Source organism: Triturus cristatus, chromosome 8 (genome assembly GCF_964204655.1).
Source record: "Triturus cristatus chromosome 8, aTriCri1.1, whole genome shotgun sequence".
Classification (NCBI taxonomy): Eukaryota; Metazoa; Chordata; class Amphibia; order Caudata; family Salamandridae; genus Triturus; species Triturus cristatus.
The window spans coordinates 742690950-742710974 of record NC_140591.1 but is presented as its reverse complement, the minus strand read 5'-3'; the positions used below and the strand labels follow the sequence as shown (position 1 = coordinate 742710974).

General features: G+C 44.4%; 1 protein-coding gene across 7 annotated transcripts in view; it reads left to right on the top strand.

Annotated features, from left to right (window-relative positions):
* LOC146805002 (arylsulfatase D-like) overlaps nt 1–20025 on the top strand; it is a 514533-nt gene that overhangs the window by 132948 nt on the left and 361560 nt on the right. For 6 of the 7 annotated variants that reach the window (XM_085622151.1, XM_085622150.1, XM_085622152.1 and 3 more), the window contains one exon: nt 5198–5258. The exons of the other annotated variant lie outside the window; for it this stretch is intronic. In XM_085622151.1, coding sequence (XP_085478277.1) covers nt 5198–5258 — 61 coding nt within the window. The remainder of the gene's footprint in view (nt 1–5197; nt 5259–20025) is intronic. 7 annotated transcript variants of the gene reach the window in all.

The window sequence follows — 20025 nt, the reverse complement described above, 5'->3', positions numbered from 1 at the left end:
TGTGTCAGTGTTGAACCATGTTCCGTTTGGTGTTGAGCACATTGTCAGATAGGTAGTCATGTTTGGTGTTGAGTGACGATGCACATGATATAAGATGGTAGGTAGTGAGATGTGTCCTTGATATTTTAGACCAGTGGGGTGCAATGGGTGAGACAGTGTGTCGAGGGGTTATATATTGCCATAAGTTTTATTCAAGGTTATTCAAAACATTTCAATATAACAAGAAAAACAAAGAAATGTTATCGAATAGACAATCTTTTCTTTCTGTTTGATTAATTTTCTGGGTTGAATTATTGTAATACTGGAATGGTTTTGACTAACCATCAGTAAAGATTAGGCGGCTTTATAGTGTATGTGTTGTGTCTGTGATGACTTGGTTGGAAGTGAAATGGTGTTGGCATGCAGCTTAGCATGTAAGTGACGTGGTAGTCATTTTAGCCATTAAATTGAAGTACTCAGTTTTTGTTTTCCAGTCTTTAGGGGACAGGATGTAGCCTAACGGCTTGGGTGGTCGTCCTCAAATCAGGGGAACCGTGGTCGAGTCTCGGCAACGACGCTCAACATCCTGTGATTCTGTGCAAATCACTTATTCTCCCCGAGCCTTACAAAAATGAATGTGTTCTCATGTAACGCAACTGGTTCTCATGTAAAGCGCTCTGATACCTGATTTCGGGTCAAGTTCGCGTTATATAAAACTTCGAAGAAAAAATAAGTTGTGCAGTTTTTTAGTTCTAAAAGTGTACATAAACTGTGTAGTTATAGACTGGTGTGGTTAATCATGCTGTGTCTTTAGGGATGACTCACTACAATTTAAAAGGCCGGATTCGGCCTGTTAAGGGTGATTTTAACAGGTTGAAATGACAGGTATAATACAGCCCATCAAGGCTTCAGTGGCAGGCCTAGACTCACTCCTGTTTTCACTTATCACTGTATTGATTGCACAATAAGTCCTGCAGTCCACATTTAACTCACAGGCCCTGGGTACTCAGGTTACCGTATACGACGGATTTACAGATAAATTAAATAGGCCAATCCGGGATTAACCAACTGCATGCATGTTTTAGGGGTCAGAGCACATTCAATGGGACCTGGATTTCAGAGCCCCAGTTCAGCAAAGTCTAAAAACCAGCAGCGTCACAAAAATTGGGTCATGATCATGCAGAAAGAGACATTTTCTTACAATTCCCAAAGAAATGTAGGCCCTTGTAGTGTCCTAGCAGGGACACGTTCTAGTGTTTCTGTATGTGTGGAATACACTGTACACCCACCCACCACAGACGTCACTGGGTCAGGTGACGCTGTTAATAAAGAGGCCGAGCGCACGTGCTCGTGGCCATTAACCCACTACCCTGACTATGCAACTGGTGTCTATGATTACCCTCTGCATGCGGGCCTAGGGCCCAACATCACACTGGCGACGAGGCGGGTACTTCACCCCGCGTGTGCACCCTCTGCTCGCCACACAGGGACTTAAGGCTAAAAGGAGGGAGAGAGAGCTGCCCGCAGCGAGGGCACCCCCCCTGGGAAGGCGCGACGCGCCGAGAAACCGGCGAGGCATAGCCCGCAACAGGTCCGATGGCGATCGAGAGCTCACCCCGCACCGACGACCAGCTGGCCTGCGTGCCGCCCCGGAGAGACGGCACGGAAGTCGGGTGCCTACCCCGACCCCGTCGAGACTGCCGCCGTGCCCGGTGGTGAGGAGCGGACCGATCGGAGCCCACCCGCATCGGCCGCGACCCGGCAAGTGGCAGAGATCCACGCGGAGCACACCCGTGTGGAAGGAGAGGTCCGCGGCCAAAGGTGAGGAGCCGCGAGAGAAGTGGAAGCCGAGCGGGAGCCCACCCCGCATGTGAGGAAGGTTAGCCCGGAGCGACTGCGAAGGTGCAGCGGAGCGGCAGAGTAGCGACCCAGCCCCCGCAAGGGGCGGAAGTAACCGAAACCGAATGCGGAGCCCACCCGCGCCACAGCGCCCAGCAGTGACCCCTGTCTCCTCCGCCCGCGCAGCATGAGAACTGAGGGACGCTGCTGCGGGCGGGAAGAGAGAGAGAGAACAGCGCCGGCACCCGGTGAACACTCCCGGCCGACTGGAACGCCAGCGCGAGGGAGGCACGGCCGGAACAGTGCTGGGGCATAGAAAGTGAAGCTGAGCCCCTAGAGGTGCCTGCAGGCGTATGCCTCAATCGGTGGCAGGCAGCGGAAGAGAGGCGTGTGATAGCGCTAATGTAAAGCAGCGCGGTGAAGCGCGAGGTGCCCCAGGCGAGAGCCACCGAGCGCTCTGAAAAAGAGAGGGTTGCCGAGCCCATAATTAATTACTGGTACACCGAGGGAAGAAACGCTCACAAGCAGCGCACAAACAGAGCAATGCCTTGAGCTCTGCAGCTGACGGGAAATGCCTGTGCCCCCCCCTTTTCAAAGAAATAAATGCAAAGACTTACCTGCTGCCTGGCCCCTGTCCAGCTCCCAGTGTTCTGCTCCAGCTCCAGCTCCTCCCGGACCGGTGAAGCCTGGAAAGTGGAAAACAACACGAAAGACAGTCTAGCAGCAAAGGAGGCTGCTGCTGAATGGGAGACAAGCATACCCTGCACTGCCATCTAGTGGCCGGAGGGCAGCATTGCACCAGCTGCAGGAAAAGAGTGGAAAGGCTAGAGAAGAGGCAGCAAGGAAGGTACCGCAATGTCTGACGGAGACAAGGTGGTGAGCGCACAGGTATGCGCCAGAAGCGCAGGAATGCGCCAGAGGTACGGGAACGCGACGGAGGCGCACAGGGATGCGCAGGAACGCGACAGAAGCGCAAGGGAGAAGAGATAGTGTGCCGCAGGGATGCAGCGCCATCACACAGCGGCAAGGAGGAGGAAAGGAGAAGGGTCAAGCCACGTCCACCCCAGCTAGGACTGCGCCGTCGCCGCATCAAGTGGAGTGACCCCTCAAGAGAGCCAAAGGACTCAGCGCAGATGTACCCCGGACGCGGGAAGTACACAGCAGCGCCTACAAGAGAGGAACTACACGGAAGAAGATGTGCGCAGCAAATATCCAACGACACGGACGGATAAGGACGCAGAGGCACACCCAGTGGCGCCAAGAAGCCACCACATCAAGAGATCACGGCGCAGGGAGCAATGCTACACTGAAGATGTACCACGACGGTATGAAGAGAAGCACGCACCAGCGCCCGGCAAGTCAGAAGACACAGGGAGTCACACGAAGTGACGCATCTCGTGAAGCTGACCAGCCAAATGGTCGCACCAACAGAAGCCAACCCGCCAGGGGGTGAAAGGAGGTGATCGACGCACGGGTCAGTGAACCCACGGAACAAAAGGTCTGACGAAAGACCGAAGGTATCCTGCCAGAGATCGGCAGAATGGACCGTCAAGTGGTCCGAGAAGTTCAAGAACGAAGAGGACCAAGAGCATGGCCCCACGAACGTCAACAACCAAAGTAACTGGCGAAAAGGAGGAGAACGAAGAGGACCAAGAGCAGGGCCCCACGAACTTCAACAACCAAAGTAGCCGGTGAAAAGGAGAAGACGAAGAGAAGGTCACGACCCTAACTCGGAATGCTGAGGAAGATGGAGAGAGTGTCCTCGGACGAGGACAAGACCAGGGGGTACACGTGCAGAGTGCGCGCGCTGCATGGAGAAGCCTGGCCAGACCAAAAGGAGAACAGAAACGGTCCAGAGTAGGTCGTGAAGCGAAAGGATGAAGAAAGCAGAGTGGCACGTTTGCCACTACAAGAAAGGAAGAAAGAAGAGATCGGAGTGGCACGTTTGCCACTACAAGAAAGGAAGAAAGACGAGATCGGAGTGGCACGGTTGCCACTACAAGAAAAGGAGAAAGAAGAGATCGGAGTGGCACGCAGGCCACTGCAAGAAGAGGTGAAGAAGGGAATAGATCCGTGGCACGTTGGCCACTGTTAAGAGCAGGAGGAGAAGTCAGAGTGACTCGACACCCTCACGGAGATTAGAACCGAGGAAGGAGAGAGGAGTGTGGCAAGACTACTCACACCTCAGAGATAAGGAAGGCGACAAGTGCCAGAACATGGAGAGCAAGTCCTGAAAACACCCGTGGCACGGGTAGAAGTCCATCTGCTGTGGCGGTGCTTTCAGCACATCGGGGATCGGCAGAGGTGAGCCGGCCGGACCATTCGAGACACCCACCTTTGGGGTCACACGGTCACTGGACGTTGCCAGCCGTGGTGACTCAGGGGCAAAGGCCTCAGGGATGCCAGTGAGAGAGCATCCCCGCAACGAGAGATGGTCATCAGCCGCCCTCCAGCACAGGTCCCAGGAGGAGGAAGACATCGCGCGCAAAGACAGGAGCCAACAGCTACCCTCCAGGTCTGACTGCGGAATCTGAGGTGAGACTTGTCGTCTCCGCTGCGCCCACACTGATTGGAGGGCGAGGAACACGATACTGTACACCCAGCCCCGGACAAGTCCTATAGAGAGGGCCTCAGGGATATCCCGTGGCAGGGGAACACCGGTGAGAGGGGCATCATGGTGAGAGGGGTGTCTTGCAAACAATCCGTCTTTTGCCAACACAGAACACACGCCACCGACGAAGAAGAGGACAGGACTGAAAGTCGAACGGCAACATCTAGCGGTGAATCACAGGAATTCTGACTGCGTTTGTCGCCACGGAAGCAAGATAAAGAAAAGACTGTGAGGACAACTTCAAGGCAGAGCCGTCAACAGACTGGATCCATCAAGCACCCATGGCTGGTGTCACAGCGAACTGTTGGTCTCCACGGCAGGAAGAACGTCGTCTGAGTATCCAAGCAGCTGAGGCGTAAGAGACTCTGCCGAAGTTTGGTCACTGTACTGTATAGGTGTATATCTTTATTTTTCCTCCCGCAGGTTGAAATTTGACTTTGGGTTTTCTTTCATTAAAGATTGGGAGGAATGTAGTGTCCTAGCAGGGACACGTTCTAGTGTTTCTGTATGTGTGGAATACACTGTACACCCACCCACCACAGACGTCACTGGGTCAGGTGACGCTGTTAATAAAGAGGCCGAGCGCACGTGCTCGTGGCCATTAACCCACTACCCTGACTATGCAACTGGTGTCTATGATTACCCCCTGCATGCGGGCCTAGGGCCCAACATCACAGCCCTCTATGATGAATTGACACAAACCTTTGAGCTTTCTCTGTACAAAGTCTGCCTTAAGAGAGTTTTATTTGCATTGTTAATGTTTTACAGTGAGAAGGCTTGCGGAAGCTGTACGAATACACCACATTCGGAGGAAAATGCAAGGTTGCACGTAAGTTTTTCATATAGAAGCCTGTTATCGGGGATCTGTTGTAGTTTTATAAATGCCTTGGCTTTCGTATTGTTTTTGTTTCCATAATTACTTTATTTTACAAACTGTAATATGCAAGTGCTTGCAGAGAGAAAGACTAAGGCTCTGATGCGAACCCCGATCACCATCAAACAGGAATCCGAATAGAGATTAAAGCTGTTGCGAAATTCCCCCACCTGACGTTTTTGTCCTGCACAATTTCGAGAGCTAAATTCTGCTTGTTTCCTTGAACGAATTTTGCCAAACATTATTATTTCAAGACCTGCTAATTGTTTCTTTTAATTAGTCTGGGTGACTCTAATCTTTTCTGTTTCTTGAACGGGGGTCTGTTTCTGTGTATAATGTCTAATAGATGTGGCAATTGTGCCAGCAAATAAATAGGGCTGCCACACCACAGACTAGCCTAAGGATCTGGCTTCACTCGAAGAGCCACAGCAGGACCCGAGCGATCAACATACTTGCCATGCAATTGTGTAAAAATGTCCTGTAAAGTATGATAAACAGTCTTCAGTGTTCAAAAATGCGTCCTTCTTTAATACGCGGAAGGGTTTCACTTTAGTACATTAGATCATATCGCTGCATTGAGTTGCATTTGCTAAGCGTTATATTTTCGTATCGCAAAATTAGAAGCGTTCATGAGTCACTCAACCCCTCATCAGTGAACCCAGAGGCAAGTCTTATGCCCACCGTATTTGGTCTATGTTGTTATTATAGATGAAGCTATTGTATACCCAGTTAAACCCAGTGCTTTAAATGGACAGGTACTGTCCAGTACTGACTACCTACATCACTGCAAATCGTTTCATGGGAGAGTGCCCGCAATGCTCGGTAGGTACTATAAACAGTGAGTACCTGTACTTCAATATTTCCATATAAAGTACTGGTTAAACAATATACAGAGGAGGTTTTTGCACAGTTCACATCCGAAGTCTTGTATTTCAAGGTGTCTTCAGAAGTGATGATCAAGGAAAGAGAAAGTGAAGTAGTGTAGTGCCTAGGATCACACAGTTTGGTCGGGTGAGGAAGCTGGGATTGGCTTTGTGTTAATTAACCTTTAGCACGCAATTAGACGAACTGTAGCACTCCGGAACAGTGGGCGCGGACAGACAGCATGCAAAGAAGGAATGCGTTTAAGCAACGAACTGATGAAAATACAGATTAAGTGATAGGCTGTGCACACCAGGTACAGTATTGTTTTATTTGAAGCTGGGATTGAGCCCATGTTTTCCGGCAACCATTGGGCAATAAGTCATTAGACAGGCATCTCATTCTCTCTCCTGCTTTATACCAAAGGTCAATGTATTGTGTTAAATTCTTCGAAGAGCTAAATTAGTGCACTATTAAATTCATGGGGGCAGATTTACAAGCCCCGTGCGGCACTTTTGCGCCGCCGTTGCGTCACTTTTGTGACACAGCGTTGGCGCAAAGCTAGCGCCATGCTGCGACAGATTTACAACGTGACGCATCTAGCGAGATGCGTCACGTTGTAAAGCTTTGCGCCACATTAAACCCGCATCAGGTTTTATGTATGCAGAGTGGGCGTTACATCGGAAAAAGCCTCGGAAAAGTGACGCAGTGAAATCTACAAGATTTCACGCAGTCACTTTTTCGAAGCTGGTGCATCAAATCCTTATGCCTGCTTCAAGCAGGCGTAAGGCGTGACGCACCATGTTAGGGATAGGGCAGGTTGGAACAGTGCTGGAGTTTCGTCGCGCTTGCGACACAACTTCAGCATTGCGCCAACCTTACGCCGGCAGATGCGTCACGCATCTGCTTGTCCTTGCGCCACGATGCACCACATTGTAAATGCGGCGCATCTGCTGTGGCGCCAGGGCAAACTTGCGTGACGCATCTTCCCTGGCGCATCCCTGCTGATTTGCAGGGATGCACCAGGGAACGTAAATCTGCCCCATGGTTTACATGTTGCAGCAATGTCATACGTTGTATCAAGCTGGCACACGAAGTCATTCGACAAAAAAGTACAACGTTAAGAAGAGTCATGGCACTAGTTTTATGTAGCTATTACTAATTTCTCCTGTCTGATGCTCAACATCTCATTAAAGGTAATTACACTTATTGGTAAAACAGTGAAGTCTCAGAAGAGATCCCTACAGTTGCGTCTCTTTCCTTAGACAAAATTGAAGTGTAGAACTTGGTGCAGACATTTTTACACCGAGCTCACAATGTCGTAAATCTGAGTATGCTTTTTTGCTCAGTTCAGATGGGCTGATTGTGCACATGCTGTATGTATGATACTGTGAAAGTGCTCAGCGAGGAACCCACTGCTGGTGATGTTTCAAATTGGACAATCACAACAGAGATGGTTTTAAAACTCACTTTAAATACGTCTCTGAACATATTTACTCTACTCCACACTCCTATCATTCTAAAAAATATCAATCACTCCAAAAATATCTTTCCCACAAATGATGCATCCATTCATCCAAAGATTTATACATCGATTGAACAAGGATTTATGAATATTTTTAAAAAGCTTAATTGACCCCCAACCCGCCAAATGCTTGAATACTATATAAATCCCAAACTGAACTACCTACCGAATTATCCATCAGACGATCCTTCCACAAGCGATCCATCCACCTATAAAATAATCCAAAATCTATAAAATAAGCTAGCCATCAAAGTAATGCTCAATATAGTTTCAATTCATCTGAAAACAATGCATCCGCAAAATTATGTATCCTCTCAATAAAATAAATATCCTTCCTTCCTAGCACACAAAAAACGCACAATACATGCACTGTACATCAAATTGTCTTGCTTTAAGGGTAAATCTAATCCCCAAGAGGAGTGTAGCAAACAATCCCAATCCTACACCTTTTCCAACCAGCTCATCTTTATGTTGGTTAGGAACCCAGGAATAAAATGTGGAAGGGAAAGGAAGCCAGGGATATTGGTTCTAAATGGCTCCCACATCAACCAGGATCATGTCAGAAGCAGAGGTCGGATATCTTGAACAAAAAAAACCCACTGAGTACAATGTGAGACTCATGCAATACAAAACTTCAATCTCCAAAGTATGCAATTCTAATAGCATCATATCACACCTCTTTCTCATTGACAAAAGCACTATAACTAGAATCTGGTCCTACCTGAAATCAGATATACAGCCAAACAGTATAGTAGAGGCTCCTGAACCCTTCATATGGTGGAAGGCCGCTCACCAGAGAAGCAAACCTATATGTGTTGTAGTTGCTGAAAGATGTACCACGCCTATGTAGAGGCTATCAAGATGGTGGGCGGTAGTACCTGTATCAAAGCTGCAAGCTCAAGAAGAGTGTAGCAAGCAAATTATGTATTCAGAGGATAATCATGGAGTATCATGCGGAGAAAGGACAACGAGGGACAAAACAGAAAAGGTGAGGGTAAGGAAAGCCAATTAGCAAATTGCATAGAAATGAAGGAGCTGAAACAACTGAAGATGTTGTCAGGCACTGACCTCATGGGCCCTATTTGCAAACTACACTTTCTTTTAGGTTTACCTGTACTGCAATATGCGGCATGCAAACCTATCAGTGCAGAACTCTGCCTCTTCTCTCTTTTCTATGGGAAGGTCTCCGCCTCAGTTATAGAGGTCCCCACACATGTAGGTCTACATTTTAGTAGTTAATGTGGGACTAACATGTGGAGTGGTAGGAAAATGGAGAATACCTAAAACTAAACAGGGAGGGTATCAGGGAGAGGTAAGGAGGGGCTTAGGAAAGCATAAGAAACAGGTTTAGGAAGGACATAAAGATACAAACACCTACCCGCAAAAGTTAAGCCCATTGCTATTCATAAACTGCACTTTTTAAGTTACTATAGCCAACAAGGTCCCAAAACCGTTGTAAGTGTACTCCAGTCCAGCATTGGAGTAAGTCCAGCACTACACATGGCCACTCATAAGTACTGCAGCACACTTCCATAAGACACAATGAAGGCCTCAAAATAAAATAACATCTCGTAGTAAACAATGTTAAATAAAATAAGTTATCGTGAATTTGAATATTTAATGTTTTTAATTTTAAATCAAATATACTAGTGTGTGTATGTATGTGTGTATATATATAAAACAGGAACTCCTCTCGTAGTGCAATTATCGCGGCGAACAACAGGAGCCCGGACCACAATTTTGTGCACTTCAATGTAGTTTATTGGCAGCTCAACTACAATCTACAGCCAAGACACGGTTCGAGCCCGCAGGCCCTTGATCACATGACGCATTTCACAGGTAATGGCTAGCTTTTAAACCAGTTTTTCACCTTTTTCTTAAAGTGACAGCTGCTAGTATCGTGCATTGTATATGGACATAGAAAAGTTACTAATGCAAAAATGACTGTTTTCAATTAAAACAGAATTTTTCAAGATTGATAGTGTAAAATACCGACTTGGGAGCCCCAATTATTCTAATCACAATTTCAATACATTTTCATTGTGTTTGTACATTGCCAGGTTCACTAATTCTAAAGCAGCCACTATTTAAAATCTTACATCGAGTAGTATAGGCTTTATCACATGATGCAATTAAGTTATTTAAAAAAAAAAACTTTTTCTTTAAAAATTATTAATACATCAAAGCAGCCCACTTAGTACAAAAGACATCCAGATTTAAATAACTGAAATCACCACTATCGGTTTATGTACGTTAAAGCTTCATACATTCAATTAATAGGAACCATAATGGTACCCAACTTTAAAAGCAATATCCATATTTGTTTAATATCACTGTAAGATTTAAACATTTGTTACCCAAAATTATGCTATTGTTTTATCAATGCCCCTAGTACACTATTTTTCCAATACCAATGCCTTGTTTGAAAGAAAGTGCAAGTGCAAATGTATAAAATATATAGTGTGATATGTGCAATTCACCAATGTGAGAGAAAGCTAAAACCTATAAAATTCACTGTGATGGTTATAAGAGGGGGCTATGTGCGGTTTAATTAGTGCCGTGTTATGGCCTGTATTGAATTTACATCAGCTATTGTTGTTATCGGATTGTCAGAGGCAAGTATAGAGATCCTCCGTCCTGTTAAGACCCCCTGGATATTTGCTATCGAGTTCCAAGATGTATCTTGTTTCCAACTGATGTATCTTGTTTCCAACATTCTGAGGGCCTTTTCCTGATTGCTTCCACATTTGTTTAGTGGCACAGAGTCAATTAAAAAGTCTGTACGATCCTTAGGATCCCCATTATGGGAATCCTTAAAATGACGTGCCACTGGGTAGGCTTGGTCATTGTTCTTAATAGCCCTTATGTGCTGGAGTATCCTCTTGTGGCCCTGAAGTATAGTACTTCCAACATATTTTAGGCCAGCACATAGACCACAAATTCTGACTGGCGGGTAAGGTGTCTATGGATGGGATTCTCGTCATCACTAAAGGGTGTTTTATATGGGGATTTATTAACCCCATAATTACATGCCTTACAGACCCGGCACTTAAAAAAGCCCTTTCGTTGGGATAACCATGTGGATTTGGTATGATTCCAAGGATCATTGTGGACTAGCTCGTCCCTCATTGATGGTGCTTTGCTGTAGGTGATTGCTACCCTAGTGCGTAGCAAGTGCCCTATTGTTGGATTGCTCAAAACAAACAAGGGGCCAGTTTTTCTTGATGATGTTGTTGATGTCCCTCACCTGTTTGCTATAGCCAATGATAAATCGGAAAGTTTCAGGATTGTCCAAATTGTCTTATTGTGTTAATGATCTTCTAGGTCTGGTTTCATTTCGCATAGACTTAGATGTTAATAAGGTTTCTCTTTTTATGGCATTGCTTTTATTTATAGCAGTTGAAATTATGCTTTTGGCATAGCCCCTTTCAAGAAACATTTTCTGGCTAGCTAATTGGGCTGTATGTAGGTCATCGTCATTGCTGCAAATGCATCTTAACCGGCGCATCTCACCATATGGTGTACTTCGTATTAGATGTTGTGGGTGAGAGCTCCTGGCATGTAAAACAGCATTCCCAGCTGTCTTTTTACGATGTAGTCTGGTGGCTATTTTGCCTTCCTTAATGTAAATCTGGACATCAAGAAAGTTGACCTCTTGATTACTCATGGTGGCCGTGAACTCTAAATTGAGTTTGTCTGTTTGGCCGGGTCTGAAAACTCTTGATGTTCATTCATATTTGTCAGATTTGTTTTGTTGTATGAAGTATTTCTTGAGTTTTAGTTTTCGTATACTCCTGTAAATATCCATATGAGTAGTGACATAATTAAATGAGCTTTCTGGACAAAATGACAGTCCTAGCAATAATAATTGTTCCTCCGACTTGGTCAAATCTGTTTGCCAAATTGATTACTGTAGGGCCTACTGTTGGTGCTGTCGTCTCCAATTCCAGTGTTTCGATTGTCCTTGTTTTTTGGGTGCGCTTATGTTTTGCTGCTCTCCTCTCTCTGCGTTTGATGGTTGATTTTTTATTTGCGATTTCATTTTGTTTCTGGGGCGCAGCGTTTGCCTGCGCTCCCAACATAAAAAATCGACTTCTTCTACCAGAGAGATTTTTGCTGGTATTTGTTGTGCTCCATGACTTCTAGGATCATGTTCCGTCTCGCTTTCCATTGCGGAACTAAGATCAGAGGTCGAGACTGTATCTGTTTGAGCTCCTCCGCTTGTCATGTTTGATTTAGTTCCCAAAGAAACTCCGTATTTGGAGACTTTAATGGAGTCGAATTTCCTTGCAAAAGTAAAAATGCGACCACACTCATAGTATGTATATGTATATATATATATATTTATATATATATATATTCACTTAATAAACCATAGGTTTCACACATGTTATAGTTAGGTGGACATTTCACTCGTAAAAAACCAATGAAATTCCACCGTTATAGTTAGTTTAGATAACTATAACTCGCGCGCCCGCCATCCATTGCTCATGACGTCACATATTTCATGACTCATGACATGGTCAGTGGCATCACTCATGACATCACTGTTGACATCATCCTAGTGGCGGTCGCGCGAGTTATAGTTATCTGAACTAACTATAACGGTGGAATTTCATTCGTTTTTTACGAGTGAAATGTCCACCTAACTATAACATGTGTGAAACCTATGGTTTTTTTAAGTGAATTTGCAAGGTTTTTTAAATGCTAATTCCTAACTATAACGTGTGTGAAACCTATGGTTTTTTATGTGAATTTGTACGTTTTTTTAAATGCTAAGTTATATATCTATTTTTTTTTTTTTAATTATGTTTTTCACCGTGCGCGCACCGAGCGATTTTTTTGTAAACAAAATAAAATGTTTTTTCACCCTTCGGGGTCCTTTAGGGACCCCCTGACAAAGGCTAGAGGGTCAGGAACTCTCTACCCTGCCCCCTTTTCATGTTCGCCACCTCTCTTTTTCACTCTCGCACCCAAAACAAACAAAATGGCGGCCGACACTTCCTGATTTCGACCGATTCGAACGTTGACTGACCTGTAACCACCAATCAGAATTACGCTCGCGTACGTTCGGGCGCGCGCACGGTGCGCGCACGGTGCGCGGCTATAGATATTTATGTGCTTTAACTGCAATTTTCTCAGGAACTACTGAACAGATTGACACCATATATGCAAAAGGCACTTCCCTAACCTGAGGACTACCTCTCTGCTAAATTTCAAGTAATTCTGTTCAGCCGTTCGGGCTGTACCTTCGACTAAAGGTCCTATGGGAAAATGCATGGGGAAAATGCGTTTTGGGACCCCCCTTTTTTCTCGGCCCCCGCTTGACGAATCACCCCGAGACGTTAAGGGTAGGAGCTGAACGGAGCGCCCCATTAGTTTTGAAAATTTCGCGAGGATTCGTCAACCGACGCCAAAGTTATTCAAAATAGAATTTTCAGATTTCCTATGGAAACACGGTCCTAACTATAACTATCTACTGGCGACCGCCAGTAGATAATATATATATATATCTATATCTATATTCACTTAAAAAACCATAGGTTTCACACATGTTATAGTTAGCTGTACATTTCACTCGTAAAAAACCAATGAAATTCCACGTTATAGTTAGATCAGGTAACTATAACTTGCGCGCCCACAATAAACTGCTGATGACGTCACATATTACATCACTCATGACATGGTCAGTGACATCACTCTTCACATCAATGATGACATCTGAAATGACACATTGTGGATTGCGGTCGCGCAAGTTATAGTTACCTGATCTAACTATAACGTGGAATTTCATTGGTTTTTTACGAGTGAAATGTACAGCTAACTATAACATGTGTGAAACCTATGGTTTTTTAAGTGAATTTGCAAGGTTTTTTAAATGCTAATTCCTAACTATAACGTGTGTGAAACCTATGGTTTTTTCAGTGAATTTGTACGGTTTTTTAAATGCTAAGTTCTGTATTTATTTTTTATTTTTTTTTCTGGTTTTTCACCGTGCGCACACCCTGCGCGCACGGTGCGCTTAGCGCACCGTGCGCGCGCTGTGGGCACTCGGTGCTCTTCGCGCACCGAGCGCCCACATTGCGCAGTCCATACCGTGCGCGCCTCGCCTTTTTTTACACAGTAACAATTTTTTTTTCTCCCTTGCGGGTCCTTCAATTTATTTAATAAATGTGATTGTTATTTTTTTTTTTTTTTTATTATTTATTTTTGCCGTGCGCGTACGGTAAGCTTACCGTACGCGCACTCGGCGATTTTTTTTTAAAATTAATAAATGTATTTTTCGTACTTTTGTGTCCTTCTTTGACCCCCTTTCAAATGTTATGGGGTCTATAACTCTCTTCCTTGCCCCCTTTTCACGTTATCTCCCTTTTTTTTCTGTGTGAAACACACAAAATGACGGCCGACACTTCCTGATTTCGTCCGATTCGAATGTTTACAGTCATGTGACAACCAATCAGATTTGAGCTCGCGCACGGCACCGTACGCGTACGGTAAGCTTACCGTAAGCGCACGGAGCGCGCTTACAGATATATATATTGCTTTAAATGCTTTTTTCTCAGGAACTACTGAACAAATTTACACCAGACCTACAAAAGGCACTTCCTTGACCTTATGGCTACCTCTCTGCCAAATTTCAAGTAATTCTGTTCAGCCGTTCGGGCTGTAGCTGTGTCTAAAGGTCCTATGGAAAAATGCATGGGGAAAACGCGTTTTGGGACCCCCCTTTTTTCTCGGCCCCCGCTTGACGAATCACCCCGAGACTTTCAGGGTAGGAGCTGAACGGAGCGCCCCATTAGTTTTGAAAATTTCGCGAGGATTCGTCAACCGGCGCCAAAGTTATTCAAAATAGAATTTTGAGATTTCCTATGGAAACACGATCCTAACTATAACTATCTACTGGCGACCGCCAGTAGATAATCTATATATATATATATATATATATATATATATATATATATATATATATATATATATATATATATATATATATATATATATATATATATATATATAAACGAACTTCGCCTCGTTTCTCCAAATAGACTAGTAGGATGAACACGGACCCAAGAATCTTCATGCAAGGTATTTTATTTAGTAGAGACTCACAACACTACACTACCACCATAACGCGATATATAAATAGTTAGGACCTATTTTCCATAGGAAATCCACAACATTCTATTTGGAATAACGTTGGTGTCAATTGATGAATCTTCGCAAAATATTCCAAACTTTGGGCCAGCACCGGTCCTCTCCTATCCTAAAAATTTCCCGGTAATTCGTCAAGCGGGGGCCGAGAAAAAAGGGGGGTCCCAAAACGCCTTTTCCCCATGCATTTTCCCATAGGACCTGTTGACGCAGCAACAGCCCGAAGTGCTGAACGTAATTGCACTAAATTTGGCAAAGAGATAGTCCTCAGTTCAGACTCGTGCCTTTTGCTTAAATGGTGTAAATCCGTTCAGTAGTTCCTGAGAAAATCAATAGTAAAATCACATATATATCTGGGTGGAGCCTAACCACACATCTCATCGTGAGATCTGATTGGCTGTCAGCACTTCATCCAAGAAGTGTTGGCAGCCATCTTGGGACCAATATACATGATAGCACCTCATTAAAAAGCATTGCAGTTAATAGAAGGTTTTAAGACTTTAGTTACATTATAAATCATTTGTTGATGGTACCATACTCATTTTAGGAATTGTGGTGTGTTCTAAGGTGATTTCACCATGTGAAAAAGCCTTCTGCTGTGATATCATGAATCATGTTTGAGAGAAAACTATTTTCTCATGTTTTTCCCACAGAGGTTTGGAAGGTGATCTATAAGCTAAAAAGAGAGCATATTTTCTGTAAATTCACATTATCTTTCTCAGTCATGTGAGAATGAAGTCTGACATTCTCAGTAAAACATGTACTTCCAACAAGGGCAGAGACTGTCAGTTGATTCCTTTGTGTTCTACTGCAGCTTCCCAGAGTGTTCTAAAGAACAACTAGAGCGCTAACAGTCCTACTTATGACAAACGTATGGCACACCTGAAGCCATCTTGGTTGGAATAAAGTGGTAACTCTTAAAACATTTAATTTAAAAAGGAACAAAATGAGGGGGTTAATTTCTCCATAGAAAGTATGATTAGTTCTGCAGAAAGAAAAATTAGGGCACATTTTGAGTGACTTCTCAAATCCTCTTCTATTTCATTACAAAATTCTGACATGCAGACTGAAACCTGCACTTTCAATACCAGCAGCAGACTTCCCTGGTGAGCAGTAGCTTTACTACAGTGATCTAATAAGCAACTAGAGTGCTAACATTCTGAATTTATGGCAAATGTGTGACACAATCGAATGCCTTCTTGATGGAATCAAAGTAAAAAACTGAAAGTATTTCCTACTGAGGAGACTGTGGTAAATGAGGAAATTAGGAAACATCATAACAAATAAGTCTCCCAAAATGGCCACCAGAGACAAAAGAGCCCAACTGTAGCCCAAATATCACCCTGATGTAGCCCAAGTATAGCCCAATGACAGAATGTCCCAGAGTGTTCTAACGAACAACTAGAGTGCTAACAGTCTTACTTATGACAAAAGTATGGCACACCTGAAGCCATCTTGATTGGAATAAAGTGGTAACACTTAAAACAGTTAATTTTCAAAGGAACAAAATGAGGGGGTTCATTTTGCCATAGAAATTATGATTAGTGCTGCAGAAAGAAAAATTAGGGCACATTTTGACTTCTCAAATCCTCTTCAATTTCATAAAAAAATTCTGACATGCAGACTGAAACATGCACTTTGAATACCAGCAGCAGACTTCCCTGGTGAGCAGTCGCTTTACTACAGTGATCTAATGAGCAACTAGAGTGCTAACATTCAGAATTTATGGCAAATGTGTGACACATCTGAATGCCTTCTTTATGGAACCAAAGTAAAAAACTGAAAGTATTTCCTACTGAGGAGACTGCAGTAAATGAGGAAATTAGGAAACTTCATAACAAATAAATTTCCCAAGATGGCCACCAGAGACAAAGAGCCCAAATGTAGCCCAAATATCACCCAGATGTAGCCCAAGTATAGCCCAATGACAGAATGTCCCAGAGTGTTCTTAAGAACAACTAGAGCGCTTACTGTCTTACTTATGACAAAAGTATGGCACACCTGAAGCCATCTTGATTGGAATAAACTGGTAACACTTAAAACATTTAATTTAAAAAGGAACACAATGAGGGGGTTCATTTTGCCATAGAAATTATGATTAGTTCTGAAGAAAGAAAAATTAGGGCACATTTTGAGTGACTTCTCAAATCCTCTTCTATTTCATAAAAAAATTCTGATATGCAGACTGAAACATGCACTTTTAATACCAGCAGCAGACTTCTGTGGTGAGCAGTAGCTTTACTACAGTGATCTAATGAGCAACTAGAGTGCTAACATTCAGAATTTATGGCAAATGTGTGACATATCTGAATACCTTCTTGATGGAATCAAAGTAAAAAACTGAAAGCATTTCCTACTGAGGAGACTGCAGTAAATGAGAAAATTAGGAAACTTCATAAAAAATAAATCTCCCAAGATGGCCACCAGAGACAAAAGAGCCCACATGCAGCACAAATATCACCCAGATGTAGCCCACATGTAGCCCAATGACAGAAGTGTGCAAAACACTTATTTTTTGTGTATTTGCAGTTTTATATAGTGCAGACTTGTCAGGTATTGGAGTGCTTTACATGAGCATTGGTTACATCACACAAGATCAAATTCATTTTGGTTGTAGACATGGGGAGATTAAGTGATTTGACCGGAATCACAGAATGTTGAGCTGAAGCAGAAACTCCAACCTGGTTCCCCAGTTGCAAAGTCTGCAGCTTTGGAAGTAACACCACGTCCTCTCCCCTAGGTGCAACATTTAATCAAGTGGTCAACAGAATAAAAAAACATAAAGATTACAAATAATTTAAAAGTTCTTTGTCGCTATTTGAAAACTCAGAAAATATGTCCTCATTTTAGTTTTTTAGAGCACTAACCATAATTTTAATGCAAATAAGACCCTCTCTTATTTGTAATTTCTAAAGGAAATACTCTAGGTATTACAGTTTTGATTACATCAAGATGACGTCAGGCGTTCCACACTTTTGTAATAAATATAGAATGTTAGCAATCTAGTTGTTCATTGGGATACTGTTGAGAGGCAGAGGCCAGGGGCACGGACTCTGAAAATTGAAGGCAGGTAGGAGAGTGCAGATGCAACAATTTGACCACACTGGGCAGGCAGGAAGGGCAGTGGCAGCACAACAGACTATGGAGGGCAGTGGAAAGGGGGGAAGGGGCAACAAACCAACAATACAGGACTGGCAAGAGAGGCTGTGGCAATATAATAGACCATTGTGGGCAGAGGGAAGAGGCAGTGGTAGTACAACCCTACATGCCAACAGACCCGTTTCAGCCAGGAATGTTTTTAAGCTCAAATGGGCTTTATTTGATCTGTCTCCTATCTACAATCTCTTCTTTTTCAATGTAACTCAAAGGGGAAAATCAATACCCCAGTTTTTTTTCAAAATCTCCCTCTTACCAAGTTCAAAATGTTTGCAAGTATGGTACATTGGATCATGGTAGGCCAGAGGAATTGGGGTAGGGACATGGACTCGGATAACAGAGGACAGGAGGGACATGGAGAGGTGCACCAAACTGACCCTACAGGGCAGGCATCAGGGTTTGCAGCAGCACAATACACCACACAGTGCATGCGGGACGGGAGTGCAGCACAACAATCCATAGAAAGCAATAGGGAGGGGACAGGACCATGCACATGGACAACAGAGGGGAAAGAGGCAATGGTAGCTAGCTGACCATAATGGACAGACAGGAGTGAAAGCTGCAGCATAACAGACCATAAAGGGCAGGAGGGACGGATCAGGGGCATTACAATGGAACAGACAAGCCAGGAGGGAGGGAATAGGGATTTGCACATGGAAACAGAGGGCTGGGGGCAAGGGGGCAGGGCAGGAGCAGCAAGATGACCATGGAGGTCAGGCAGGATGGGCACTAGAAACAAGACACACCATGGAGAGCAACAAGAGAGTTCAGGGGAAGGGGCCTCACAACAGACCGCGTGGGGCAGGCAGTAGGAGCAATTGCAGCTCAACAGACCAGGGAGGGCAGAAGGGTGTGGCAGTAAAATGGACCATGGAGGACAGGAGGAAGGGGATAGGGGCATGGCATGTGGACAGGCAGGGTGGAGGTGGCAGGGACAGGTTACAGTCATCTGACAATGCTAAGCAGGTGGGAGGGGAGTGGCAGCTCAACAGAACACTCAGAGTAGATAGGAGTGGCAGGTTCATGGAACATGGTGGGCAAAAAGGATGGAGCAGGGGCATGCACAAAGACATCGGAGGGCAGGGGGAAGGAGAATAGGGGCAGCAAGCTAAGCACAGGGGCTAAGCAGGAGGTCAATGATGGGCCACAGAATTGGGCAATGAAGGGCAGGAGGAGTGGACTGGTACATCATGCTAAATGGAGGGCAGTGGCAGCACATCAGACCATGCATGGCAGGAGGGAGGAGGCTAGTCCATGGATTCAGACAACAAAGGATAGGGAGGAGGTGGATGGGGCAGCAAGCTAACTGTTCAGAGAAGGTGGGTATTAGGAACTTTTAAAATGTGTGTCTGTGCGAACTACTTAAAATATGAACAAGTATGCAGCATAATCTCACTTTTATTCAGGAAGAAGAGGACGTTTGTGACTGTGACTCCGGGCTCACTTGGCAGAAACACCCCCTGACCCTCGACCCCCCATCGCAAAATGTAATGCCCGTGAAAAGGGTAGGTGGATGCAGTGTTATATATAACATAGTCCTGAGAGCACGATTGAAAATAAAAACTAGATATAGTATATGGTATAAACTATGCACCAAAAAGTGTGATATAAGATGAACCGGGCGTGAAATATAATATGCAATATATTGTGCGCAATGACAGATTCATTGGAGAGCGCGAGATAGCACAGGCACTAGCGCGTGCTATGCAATATGCGCCTTTGAGTGTAATATGCACAGTGCAGTGTTGTGTAACCTAACTAGTCTCTAAAGTTGTAATATAAAATATGTGCTGGGGAGTGTAACGTTGCATATGCACTGTGACAAAGATATGGATCCCAGATTGTAATATGTATGGCATTGCGCTGTGTGTTATAACATAGGCATCGAGGAAGGCACGTTAGATGGGGCAATATAACCCGTGCGAAGGCAAGTGTGGCATGACATATTCACGGGGTGGTGTTACAGTGCACATGGGCTAGAGAGTGTCATAGCATGCGCACTAGCTGGTGGAATACAACACAGAGGTG